Source organism: Dipodomys spectabilis, unplaced genomic scaffold (assembly GCF_019054845.1).
Source record: "Dipodomys spectabilis isolate Male_0828 unplaced genomic scaffold, ASM1905484v1 ptg000099l, whole genome shotgun sequence".
Taxonomy (NCBI): Eukaryota; Metazoa; Chordata; class Mammalia; order Rodentia; family Heteromyidae; genus Dipodomys; species Dipodomys spectabilis.
In genome coordinates this window covers 208,480-220,569 of record NW_024870776.1, presented here as the reverse complement: position 1 = coordinate 220,569, position 12,090 = coordinate 208,480, and the positions used below count along the sequence as shown (strand labels likewise).

At 36.9% G+C, this 12,090-nt stretch overlaps 1 protein-coding gene across 1 annotated transcript in view; it reads right to left on the bottom strand.

The window, feature by feature from the left end:
* The window catches only part of Sntg1 (syntrophin gamma 1), a 333,558-nt gene extending 323,565 nt beyond the window's left edge, over nt 1-9,993 (bottom strand). The window contains exon 1 of the mRNA XM_042687069.1: nt 9,941-9,993. Coding sequence (XP_042543003.1) covers nt 9,941-9,967 — 27 coding nt within the window. The 5' untranslated portion in view covers nt 9,968-9,993. The remainder of the gene's footprint in view (nt 1-9,940) is intronic.
* Nucleotides 9,994-12,090: the final 2,097 nt, after the last annotated feature.

The window sequence follows — 12,090 nt, the reverse complement described above, 5'->3', positions numbered from 1 at the left end:
TATATTGTTATTTTAAAGTAAGGTCTTACATTGTGCTTGAGTTGGGTTGGCCTGGGTTGTGATCCTCCTCCTTCTACTTTGCCTTGTCACTGGGTATAACAGGTGACAAGGATGCATCACTGCGGCTAGCTGCTCTCCTTCCTTTTGTAGCTGGGAGAAGAGGCAGTCTACAACTTACCCAGCCATGATTTGAGATATAGTCTCCCAATGTCCTTTTTCCTAGGGCTCCTCTTAAAATACAATCCCCCATCTTGGTCTCCACAGATCTAGGATTATAGCCTTGAGTCACTGGGCCTGGCAGAAATTTTTCTCTTTAGAAGACTTTTCTCTAACATTGACAGGAATATAAAGATACTGTCTAAAGATCACTTTCTGACTGATGCATACAATGTTACCCTCTACCATTCACAACTGTATAGGAGTTTGGAGTTCATTTTTAAGACTGTGTCATTTTGTGAACAAATGAAAACTGCTCTACCTGTGTCTTTCCTCTCTCTTGCAGCCACACACAGCAGAAATCCACTCAATCCCAAAGATTAATCTATGCTATGGTGAATTCAAATGGCTACATCTGAAGGAAAACATATTTTTCAACATGAGTATATATGTCCCTTAATATAAAATACAATTCTTCAGAATTTTCACATGGATGAGTCTTGCATGTTTGCAAGATGATCTTGGCCCGGGGCATGAGCCAACATGGAAACCCTGAGGGACATAAGGAGTGGTGATATAAAATAATACATCAAAGCCAAGTGATGGCAATTGAGCACATTCAATGATTTTTCAGTGTACTGTACATTCTAGGCCAATTTTTTCCCCAGATGTATAAGGGAATAGCCAGTAATCACAAATAATGCTCTTTTGACTTTAGGATGAGACAGAGCTTTCTCCCCAGAGCTCAGAAATGCATTACTATTACACATCAAAGAGATATAAAATATTGTCTTGGGAATGTTTGGGAGACTAAGAGCCAGCCACCAGAGTTTCTCACCTCATTTCTAATGTGGCTGAATTGAGCTTGTACTTAGAACTGTGGCAAATGTCCCCTGATTGTTTGATAGTTGTCTGGAAAACAAAACACAGACTTTGATCTGAGTGCTACGGAAACTCACAATGAGGCAACTTTTTGGAGGAATTGCACAAGCTCACACACACACACACACACACACACATACACACACACAAACACTACTTACAACAATAAATATCTACTGCCAAATACGGTCGCTCATGTCTGTAATTGAATCTACTTGGGAAGAGGAAGTACAAATATTCTGAATCTAGGCAAAGATCCTAATTCAAAATCAAAATAAAGAAATCATCTTATAAATTAGAAACAATTGCATGAAAGAAAAAAAACATTTGAAAACTTAACTTGGGGTTCATTTCAATCAACATCAACTTATCTGACCTTTTTTGCTTGTTTCAGACATATACTAGTTATTGCAAATAAGGGAAACCATGGGACCTATGTTTCTTTGGGCCTGGCTTACTTCACTTAATATAATTTTTTCCAAGTCTTTCCATTTCCTAACAAATGGGGCAATGTCATTCTGATGGAAATATAGAATTCCATTGTGTGTATATGCCACGTTTTCTTGATCCATTCATTTAATGAGGGGTATCTGGGTTGGCTCCATATCTTAGCTATGGTAAATAATGCTGCAACAAACATAGTTGTGCTGCTAGCTTTAGTATGGTATAACCCCTGCTTTCACTGTATTTGATGTTGGTATAATTTGTGGAGGGGAAGGGAAAAAACAAATCGTTTAAATAGGGATACAGGTGGACTCATTGCAACAATGAGATGTACAAGTCATTATGCCGAAAAACAAACTTACAACTTTGGCCGGGAAGGGGAGGTGCCGCGTGGGGGGGCTGGGAGCTGGGAAGGGATGGTAAGGGGAAACAAAGGAGAAGGCAGCAATACTTGATAAGAAATGTGCTCATTATCTTGCCCATGTAATTGTAACCCCTCTATACGGTATTTTCACAATAAAAAATAAATAAAATAAAAAATAAAAATAAGAAGGCTAAGGTAAAGCCATAGAAAGTTATAGCTTACCCTCTGAGAAAACTTGTGAACCTAAATTCAGTAGTCCCTCCTTCTCAGATGATAGAAATATAGATCAATCACATGCATAATGAAGTTAGAACAAACATAGAATAGGCCAAAGAGAGCTGGTAACAAATTGACATTAAAGTATGTTTTTTGAGGATTATAGATTTCATATATTCTGCTATAAAAATGTAGGCAGAGAACATTAAAATTTATTTTTAAAATCCAATCTCTATATTACTTTTTCAAATATTAAGTTTTGCTAACAGATACTCAGACATGATTTAGACAAATGTCCCTACCTTCAGAGTATTTCTACTTTCTAAAGAAAGACATATATAAATAGGACAAAATATAATATCTAATAAGAAAGCGCCATGTAGAGAGGAATTAAGATATTTTTGAGGGCCAGGTGTATTCCAGGGGAATTTACAGAGAGAAAATATGTGCTGTTTGCCTTGAAAAATAATAAAGCAATGATCAGATGAAACTAACACTTTCTGTTCATATGTGTTTGTGTGTGTGTGTGTGTGTGTGTGTGTGTGTGTATGACTGTGTGTATGTGTGCCAGTACTACAGCTTGAACTCAAGGCTGGCATTCTACAACTTTAGCCATAGTTTCATATTTGGCTCTTTTGTTGGTTAATTGGTGATAAGAATCTACTGGACTTTCCTGCTAACCTGACTTCAAACAGGGATCCTCAGATATTAGCCTCCTAAGTAGGATTACAGTCACGAGCTATCGGCACATGGTGAAAATGGCATTTTATTCAAGAGGAAAAGTGAGTAGCGATATAAGAAGAAGTAAAAAGCAGGAAAAGACATCCTGTGGAGAGGCCATGGCAAAGGATTTCAGGAGAAGATGGAGTATATCCAGTCCCTCAAATGTGTTTTTTTCTAGAAAAGTAGAGGTCAGGAGGAAATGGGAAAAGTCAGATCTACTTGTTGAAAGAAGCATGGACTTTAAGCATTAAAGCTGCATCAAAATCCCTCTCAGAGATCAAGAGGATAGAGAAACCCAATGACAGGTCAGGAGGAAGAGTGTCCTAATTTGTATGTTAATAACGAGCTACACAGGACTTAGTGTGTGCCAAGAAATATTATTTTACTTTACTTCCTAACAGTATCCTTCCATGGGTTTTATAGGTAGGACGCAAAAAGATAAATTGAGAAGAATCAACAGGCAAAACTAAAGCCAAGCTCTGAGCATTGAGCTTTAGTTGCTTTCCTGCTTGCCGTGGTTCTTCTCATGAAGAGATATTTAGGGAGGCCTATGCTGACCATCTAGTATACATCTAATGACATGGACACTGTCATCTTAGTAGTCACTAGGAGTATCTTCACCCAGTAGGAATAATTCCAAGGAGGACACCATCTTGAACTAGTTGACCAGCATGTATCAAATCAGCCACCACCAGAGGGCGACAGTGAGCAAGAGACCATTCTTCCATGAATAGATGCCCATTCCCAACAGCTGCATTGGTAGGGGGCCAGCCAGGGGTAGGGGGAAGTTTGTTATCCCTCCTTCAGACTGTTTTGGGGGTACTGATGGCCAGCAAGGCTGTGGGAGCAGAGCAGCTATTGCTGCTGACAACCTAAAACAACAAGGGCTACTGTCTTTACAGTCCAAGGCTAAACTTGTTTCAAAATGAAAAAAATCACCGAATTATTGACCTCTGACTACTATAAAATTAAAGAAACATTTATCTTACTGTGTGTGTGCTTGTGTGTATGTGTGTGTCTGCGCGCATGCTAGCGTGTCCATACGCACACGTACACACACATTTGCAATGGAGCTTGAACTTAGGACCTAGTACTCTCATTTGGCGTTTTTGCTCAAGGCTAGCAGTCTACCACTTTACTCACATTTCCACTTGCAGCTTTGCGGTGGTTATTTGCGATAAGAATCTCATGAACTTTTCTGTCGCATCTGGCTTCTAATCTCAGTCTCAGAGTAACTAGGATTACAGATATGAGCCACTTGTACCCATCTTTGCCTTCCTTTTTGTGTTAATATAAACCAACAAATACTTGTCTCTAAATTCTGTTGCTGTGCATACATTGCATATATACATACACAGAAATAAGTATGTATATACAATGTACATATGTAGCAATATTGTCATCTTGAAAAGGAAACATAAGACAATATTTTAAAGAATTAACTTGCAATCATGGAACTAAGTCTAATATTGGTTTTCAATCCCTGTTGAACAGAAATGTTAATACTTGAGTTTAATAATTTCTATATTGGAAAAAGTTTGGTGAAAGGAATTATTAAAAGACAATACTTCTAAACTACACAAAACCTGTCTCTGAAACTGCAAAAATGTATTATTTGATATAGAAACATATATAGCTTCAACTTAATACATGATTTAGACTTTAAAAATAAACTATCACTCATTTACAATTTAAAAGTTAGAGTATTTTCAGGTACTGGTGGATCATGCTTGTAATCCTACCTAGAAGTCTGAGATCTAGAGGGTCCTGCTTCAAATCCAGCTTGGACAGAAAAGTCTTCTCAATCTCTAAATAACTAGGAAAAGGCTAGGCTAGAGAAGTGGCTCAAATGATAGCAGACCAATAAGCAAGCAATCTTAACAAGTGAAAGTACCTGAGTTCAAACTCCAGCAAAAAAAAAATCTTTTTAAAAAATTATATTCTTAGGGCTGGGAAGGTGGCTCAGGCTCAGTGGTAGAGTGCTTGCCTTGCATGCATGAGGCCCCGGGGTTCGATTCCTCAGCACCACATAAACAGAAAAAAACCGGAAGTGGCACTGTGGCTAGAGAACTACCCTACTAGCCTTGAGCTGAAGAACTGAGGGACAGCGCCCAGATCCAGAGTTCAGGCCCCACAACCAGCAAAAAAAAAAAAAAAAAAAAAATTATATTCTTTAAAAAAACAAAAGATTTTATGAAACTTTTAAAATCTATATTCTTTTCATTTTAAATGAATCATATCAGATATAAGTGAATCATATCAGATATAAGAAACCCCAAAGAGACTATAGTGTATACTTGACAAATATTCTTTCTGGTATTTTCTTATATTGGTTGACAAACACGCTTTGTTTTGTGACCCTAAGGTATTAAATAAAATGCAGTTTATTCTACTGAACTATATTCTAGCAGAGTGTACCAAACATTATTTCAGACAAAGTGCTTCAAGCTGTATTTTATCACTTACCTCTCCTTCATGGTTTATTTCTGATCAGTCTTTTCCTTAGCTAAATTACATTTTTTTTTTTCCAAATCCTAGCAGATGCCTTTGTTTATCTTTATATTTTTTTAATGTCTTCTCATACTACTTTATCCAAGGACAAATTCTGCCTTTTCTAATTCAGGGCTTTCATTAAATAAATTTTCACCCCTTCCATACATCTGTCCTATATATTGGCATCACCTGTATTCCCTTCAATATCACTTAGTTCTACATCATATTTTTAGCTTCCTCTTCTACACTGTTATCTGGGGAAGATTTCAATAACTAGGTTAGTTCTGTCATCGTTATTGAGGACTAGTGAGCTATTTATCTATAGACTCAAAAGTAGTTGGTTCATTGCAGGATTTCTTTCAACACTTGCAGATTTTCTGATCCCTAGCACTTGTGGTTTGCCAATCTGAGAAACTGAGAAGACACCTGGGACCAAGGTCCTTCTGACCTTGTCATGTTCTTCTTCTGCCAGCCAATGAGAGAGAATAGCAAAGTACTTACATTTACTTGACCAGATTCCACAAAAGAGGAAAATAGTTGGCTTCAGTCATGTTTTTGAAATATCTTTAACCAAAGAAGACTAAAAACCCAAACATTTTATCTAGATTTTGGAGGAGACTTATCCCAGGTATTTATCATCATGAAGACTCAACTACCACACTAATAATAATGTTCTACTTTTAAAATTACCCATATCACTATTTTTTTCTACCTCAAAAGCAAGGTATTTAAGCTTCAACTATGCCCTTTTCTCTGAATATCCTACTTAGTGTGTGGATCACATGTTTCTTTACAGCAACAAGTTTTGTATTCTTTCTCTGTCAGTCTATATGCTGACGGTTTTTTAATGGACTAAAAATTTTAAGTAATCATGGGAAAATATAGATTATATTTCAGTATATTTTGGACAAACTAGCTCACAAATGTGTACAAATTATTAAATTGTGAATACAGTTGATTGTTGTTGTACCATGTACATAAATTCTGAAAATGATGTTTAGTGAACATCATACTGTACTTATACAAAGATAGTTATATAAGATAGTTTTCTGGCAGTAGATGATAGAATCTCATGGAAATGCCCCTTTATTTTTTAGAAGTATTGAGGTTTGAACTCAGGGTACTCTACAACCTAAGCCATGCCACTTGTTTATACCTTAGTTACTTTTTGTATATTATCTTTTGATTTTTGCTTGGGGCTGGGCTAGACTAAGATCCTCCAAACTATGCCTCCTATATGCCTAGAATTACAGATGTATACTACCACATTCAGCGAATTGGTTGAAACAGGAATCACCTGGGCTGGCCTTGAGCCATGATCCACCTAGTGTCTGCTTCCCATGAAGCTGGGATTATAGGTGTGAGCCACTCATCCTAGCCCAGAATTATGTGAAAAGAAATATATATTTCAGAATATGAATGTTTGTGGTCACACAGACATATGGATCATAGTTTAAAGAATGTATATTTGAAAATAAAATAGGTTGTCTTCAAACCTCAATCCTCGGATCTTACTCTCCTGAGTAGTTAGTATTAGAAGCATGAGCTACCAGAGTCCAGATTTGGATGGCAATTTTTAAAAGCAGAAATAATCATAAATATGTCTCGATATATGTATATATTTTCTTCTAAGTTATAGATTTTGTTTTTGTCCTCATCTTCTGTCTTTACCATCAGTTCAACATTTCTGTCTTTACCTACAAGAGCAATAATTACAAAAAACAAAATCAACCCTTTTAGGGCTCTATATTAGAAAGTTATGGTACTTTTAAATGGAAATTATCTGGTCTTTCTTCCTCTTTTTTTTTCAGGTAAGGGTTAGGTTTATTCATCATTCCGGCTAGCACCAGGCCATGTTGGTCCTCCATGGAGTGGGGAAAGGCCTGGGAAAGAGAGCTGGGAGAGCTGGGAAAGAGAGAGAAAACAGCTAGAAAAGAGAGCTTCTGGGAAAGGTGGGAAAGAGAGAGCTAGGAAAGAGAAGGGAGCTGGGGAAGAGAGGAGAAGGAAAGAGCTGAGAAAGAGCTAGAAAGAGCAGAGAGAGCTAGAAAAGAGAAGGGAGCTGGGAAAGAGAAGAGAAGGAAAGAGCTGAGCTGAGAAAGAGCTAGAAAAGAACAGAGAGAGAACTAGAAAAGAGAAGGGAGCTGGGAAAGAGAAGAGAAGGAAAGAGCTGAAAAAGAGCTAGAAAAGAGCAGAGAGCTCTTCCTCTTTTTCATATGTAGAGAGAAGAGACTACCTTGCTCCAAGGAACATTGACATCAGATTTGATCTTAATTCTCTATTAACAGTTAAAAGAAAATGAGCTTTATTTAATACATCTTTCACTCTGTATAATTCTCTGTAATGCAGTGACTGCGAAAGATGTTTAAAGTTGTTACCAGGAGTTCTAAGTCACACATTATAGCTTTACTTTTTTCTGATTAATTAAATTGCTCTTGGCATTCATAAAATTTCTCCATTCCCTCTAAAGCAGTGACAGCTACACTAAATTATTTCTATGATTTCTATTCTCTTAAAATCATAAAACTGCAAATTTCCAGCAAACTCTGAGGTTTGGAGATATTCAAAATATTTTAGAGTTCTGTCAATCCAGCATGTGTGGAAGATATAAGAATATTGTCTTGTCTGGTATGGCTCTACTTCTTGTGAGGCGCAGAGTCTAAAGTAGTACTGATTTTCAGAGGGTTCCTTGTAAGAAACTCTTAGTATCTCAGGAGTATGAGTAATATGGTCACAGTGGCATTACTATTGTAAAATAAGTAAAAGTGTAAATAGAAAAGCTCAAACTAATATGTAAACAGTGTTGTTTAAAAATAGGCCTAGAAAATATTATGCCAACTTATGATAGCTAATCTAACTCAGTTGTTGTAATAGTATTTGGCCACTATCTATCTCTACTAAGTCAACTCATACGGGTCCCAACTGTCTTATTCACATAAATTTCTACTCAGCACATCACTATTCAAAAGAATACAAATTTGATGGAAATCGAAGACTTCCTACAACCAAAATTATGATTATGTGATTAAAACAGAGAGGTCACAATTAAAATTTAAGCTTAGAAAAGCATACAAAACTTCTGAGATGGTATTTCCATATAAAATATTGGATAAATGGTAATTGAAAAATTTGAGTAAAGCATATACTTTGACCTTAAAGTGGTCAGTGTAGCACATGAGAAAGGAATTTGTAAGCAAATAACTATCATCTAATTTAAAAAAGACTATCATTAATAGTTGCAAAGTATCATACTCAATTTTTTTAAAATGACAAGCTACTTAATATTAAAAATTTCATATACTTGCATTCTAAACTTTACACTGTGACTGGTTTTACTGTATTTTATTTTTTGTGAGTCGTGGGGCTTGAACTCAGGGCTTGGGCACTGTACTTGAATTCTTTTGTTCAATGCTAGAGCTGTACCACTTTGATCCACAGTGTCTCTTCCAGTTTTCTTGTGGTTAATTGGATATAAAATTCTCATGGACATTTGTGCTTGGGCTGGCTTTGAACTGCAACCATTAGACTTCAGTCATCTAAGTAGCTAGGATTACAGGGATGTGCCACCAGTGACTGGATCACAGTGGTGACATATTTTAAGTAAAATTTTCCCTCTAGAAACCGGGCACAGATGACTCACAGCTGTGATCCTAGCTACTATTCAGGAGGCTGAGAATTGAGGATTGTGGTTCAAAGCCAACCAGGGCACAAAAAGTCCATGAGACTCTTATCTCCAACAAACCACTAGAAAACCAGAAGTGGTGCTACGGCTTAAGTGGTAAAGAGCTTGCCTTGAGCTGAAGAGCTAAGGGACAGTACCCAGGTCCAGAGTTCAAGTCCCACAACTGACAAAAAAAAAAGGAAAAATTGCTTACTTAAATTGCAAATTGATTCAAAAATGTAAATACATAACATTTCATAAATGTAAAGAAGTGAAGATCTATTGTTTTGCTTTGATTTTTACTATATGTAATCCACTTAGGGTTGTATTGAATTTCAAATATAAAAAGTATTTTATACTATGTAAGCAGTTACAAAATAGTTTAACCTATGCATATTTGCATTTTGCCTGGCAAGTGAGAACCCAATGAATGACTTACATTTGCTATAATGAAAACCTTTCTTCCAAAGACAAAATGATTATATGCTGAGGAATCTCAAGTACAGGCACTACTACTGAGCTATACAGATGAATAGTCTTCAATAACCTTGAAAGAGCCATGTCTAACTGTAACTTTTACCAAAGTCTGGTGACAGTGCAGCACGGAATCTTAAGTAACACTGAAATACCTAAAGGAAGTTAAAGGATTTTTGTGCCTAAAGGAACCTTCTACGTCTTCTAATTTATAATCATTTATGTGGGGAAAAAAATCTTCCAAAAGTTACACTCCTTGAAATCACATAATGCATGGTTGATGGAGAAGAACAGTTCAATTATGTTACACTGCTCCAGTCTTCTAAAGGAAAGCCTTTAAATCTGGGGCTTCCCCAGGCAGAATTTGCTCTTCTAGATCTGCAGCATAAAAAAAAATATGTTCTGGAAGGGAAATGAGCCTGCCATTCATCCTATGCCAAAAGTAGAAAGTGATGCCAAATATTTCCAGGTTATATTATATTCTTGTGAAAAAAAAGGTTCTACTTAGTGAAAAAAAAGGTTCTACTTACCTCCTCACAGGTAGTTCTGAAATCCATGTGCTGTGGCACCCCAAAGGATGGAGTCTGAAAGACAGAAATGGTAAGCCATTAAGCATAGCATACAGTGTAATAGGTAACATCAACACGGTATAAATTGGGAAGCACTTCATAGGTTTATACATCAGTAAAGGACAAGAACTCCAGGGTATGCCACCAGGAGAGAATGGAAGAGAGAAAGAATTGTTCATGCTCAGTTTATGTGTTGATACCCATGCTACATGATTTAGTGGTGCCTTTCTACCTGTTGGCCTTCTGAAGTGATCGGCAACATTACTAACCTCTAAGTCTCATTGTTAGCTCTGCACCAACTATTTTGAAGCTCAAGCTTTAGAAAGGGTGGGGGCGGGAAACTTTAAAAAGAGTAATTAAAAATTGTTTTTCATCTAGTTATCTCTTGGAAAAAGGTTGACTAATCTTTCTCTTTTTAATTAAAAAGCTACATGCATGAATAATTTCCCCTGGAACTTAGAATTTTATCTATAAGTAGTATGATTCATGGGAGCAAGCTATTTATCAGAGGGGATAAATTAAGATGAATTAATTTATGAAACCTCCAATGAAAAGTGCATATAGATGACACTATCACACCTCAATGATGGATAGAGATAGAAATGCATATGTAATAGCCCGGAGCCGGTGGCTCACGCCTGTAATCCTAGCTATTCAGGATGCTGAGATCTGAGGATCGTGGTTCAAAGCCAGCCTGGGCAGTAAAGTCCGTGAGACTCTTTTTTTGGATCAATTTATTCTTAATTTTATTGTCAAGGTGTTGTGCAGAGGAGTTACAGTTACATATGTAAGGTAGGGAGTACATTTGTTGTTGAACTTGTTACTCCATCTTTCATTTTTCTCCGGAGGGAGAAAATTGTATTGTACAGATCATTTCCAACATATTCTCTCTCTCTCTCTCTCTCTCTCTCTCTCTCTCTCTCTCTCTCTCTCTCTCTCTCTCTCTCCATATATATATATTATATATATACACACATATATATATGTATTTTATTGTGAAAATACTGTACAGAGGGGTTACAATTACATGGGCAAAATAATGAGTACATTTCTTATCAAGCATTGTAGCCTCCTCCTTTGTTTACCCTTCCCATCCCTTCCCATCCTCCCCGTGCCCCACCCACCCAAGTTCCCCACTCCCCTCCCCCCCACCAAAGTTGTAAAGTTCATTTTTGACATAATGACTTGTACATCTCATTGTTGCAATAGGTCCACTGTATCCCTATTTAAACGATTTGTTTTTCCCCTTCCCCTCCACAAATTATACTGACATCAAAAACAGTGAAAGCAGGAGTTATACTGTGAGGGAGGGACATACAAAGCAACAAAGAAATAACCTTATAAATGTGTTAGAAACAATCGCATGAAATAAAAAAAAACATTTGAATACATATCTTAGGGTTCATTTCCCTAACATCACCTTATCTGAGCTTTTCTGCTTGACTCAGACATATACTAGATATTGCAAAGAAGGGAAAACATGGGACCTATGTTTCTTTGGGCCTGGCTTACTTCACTTCATATAATTTTTTCCAAGCCTTTCCATTTCCTAACAAATGGGGCAATGTCATTCTTTCTGATGGAGGCATAGAATTCCATTGTGTATATATACGATATTTTCTTGATCCATTCATCTACTGAAGGGCATCTGGGTTGGTTCCATATCTTAGATATAGTAAATAGTGCTGCAATAAACATAGTCGTGCTGGTAGCTTTAGTGTGTTCTTGTTTGTAAACATTTGGGTAAATGACCAAAAGTGGGATTGCTGGGTCATAGGGGAACTCTATGTGGAGTCTTTTGAGGAACCTCCATACTACTTTCCAAAGTGGTTGAACAAGTTTACACTTTCTGTTCACATCCCCTCCAACATCTGTTGTTATTAGAGTTCTTGATTTTAGCCATTCTAACTGGGGTGAGGTGGTATCTCGAATAAACCACTAGAAAACCAGAAGTGGTGCTGTGGCTCAAGGGGTAGAGCACTTGCCTTGAGCTGAAGAGCTGAGGGATAGTGCCCAAGCCCAGAGTTCAAGCCCCATGACCAACAAAAAAAAAAGGATTCAAATGTTATTTCTTTCTTGCTATTATTTCTAACATATTCATAAGATGATTT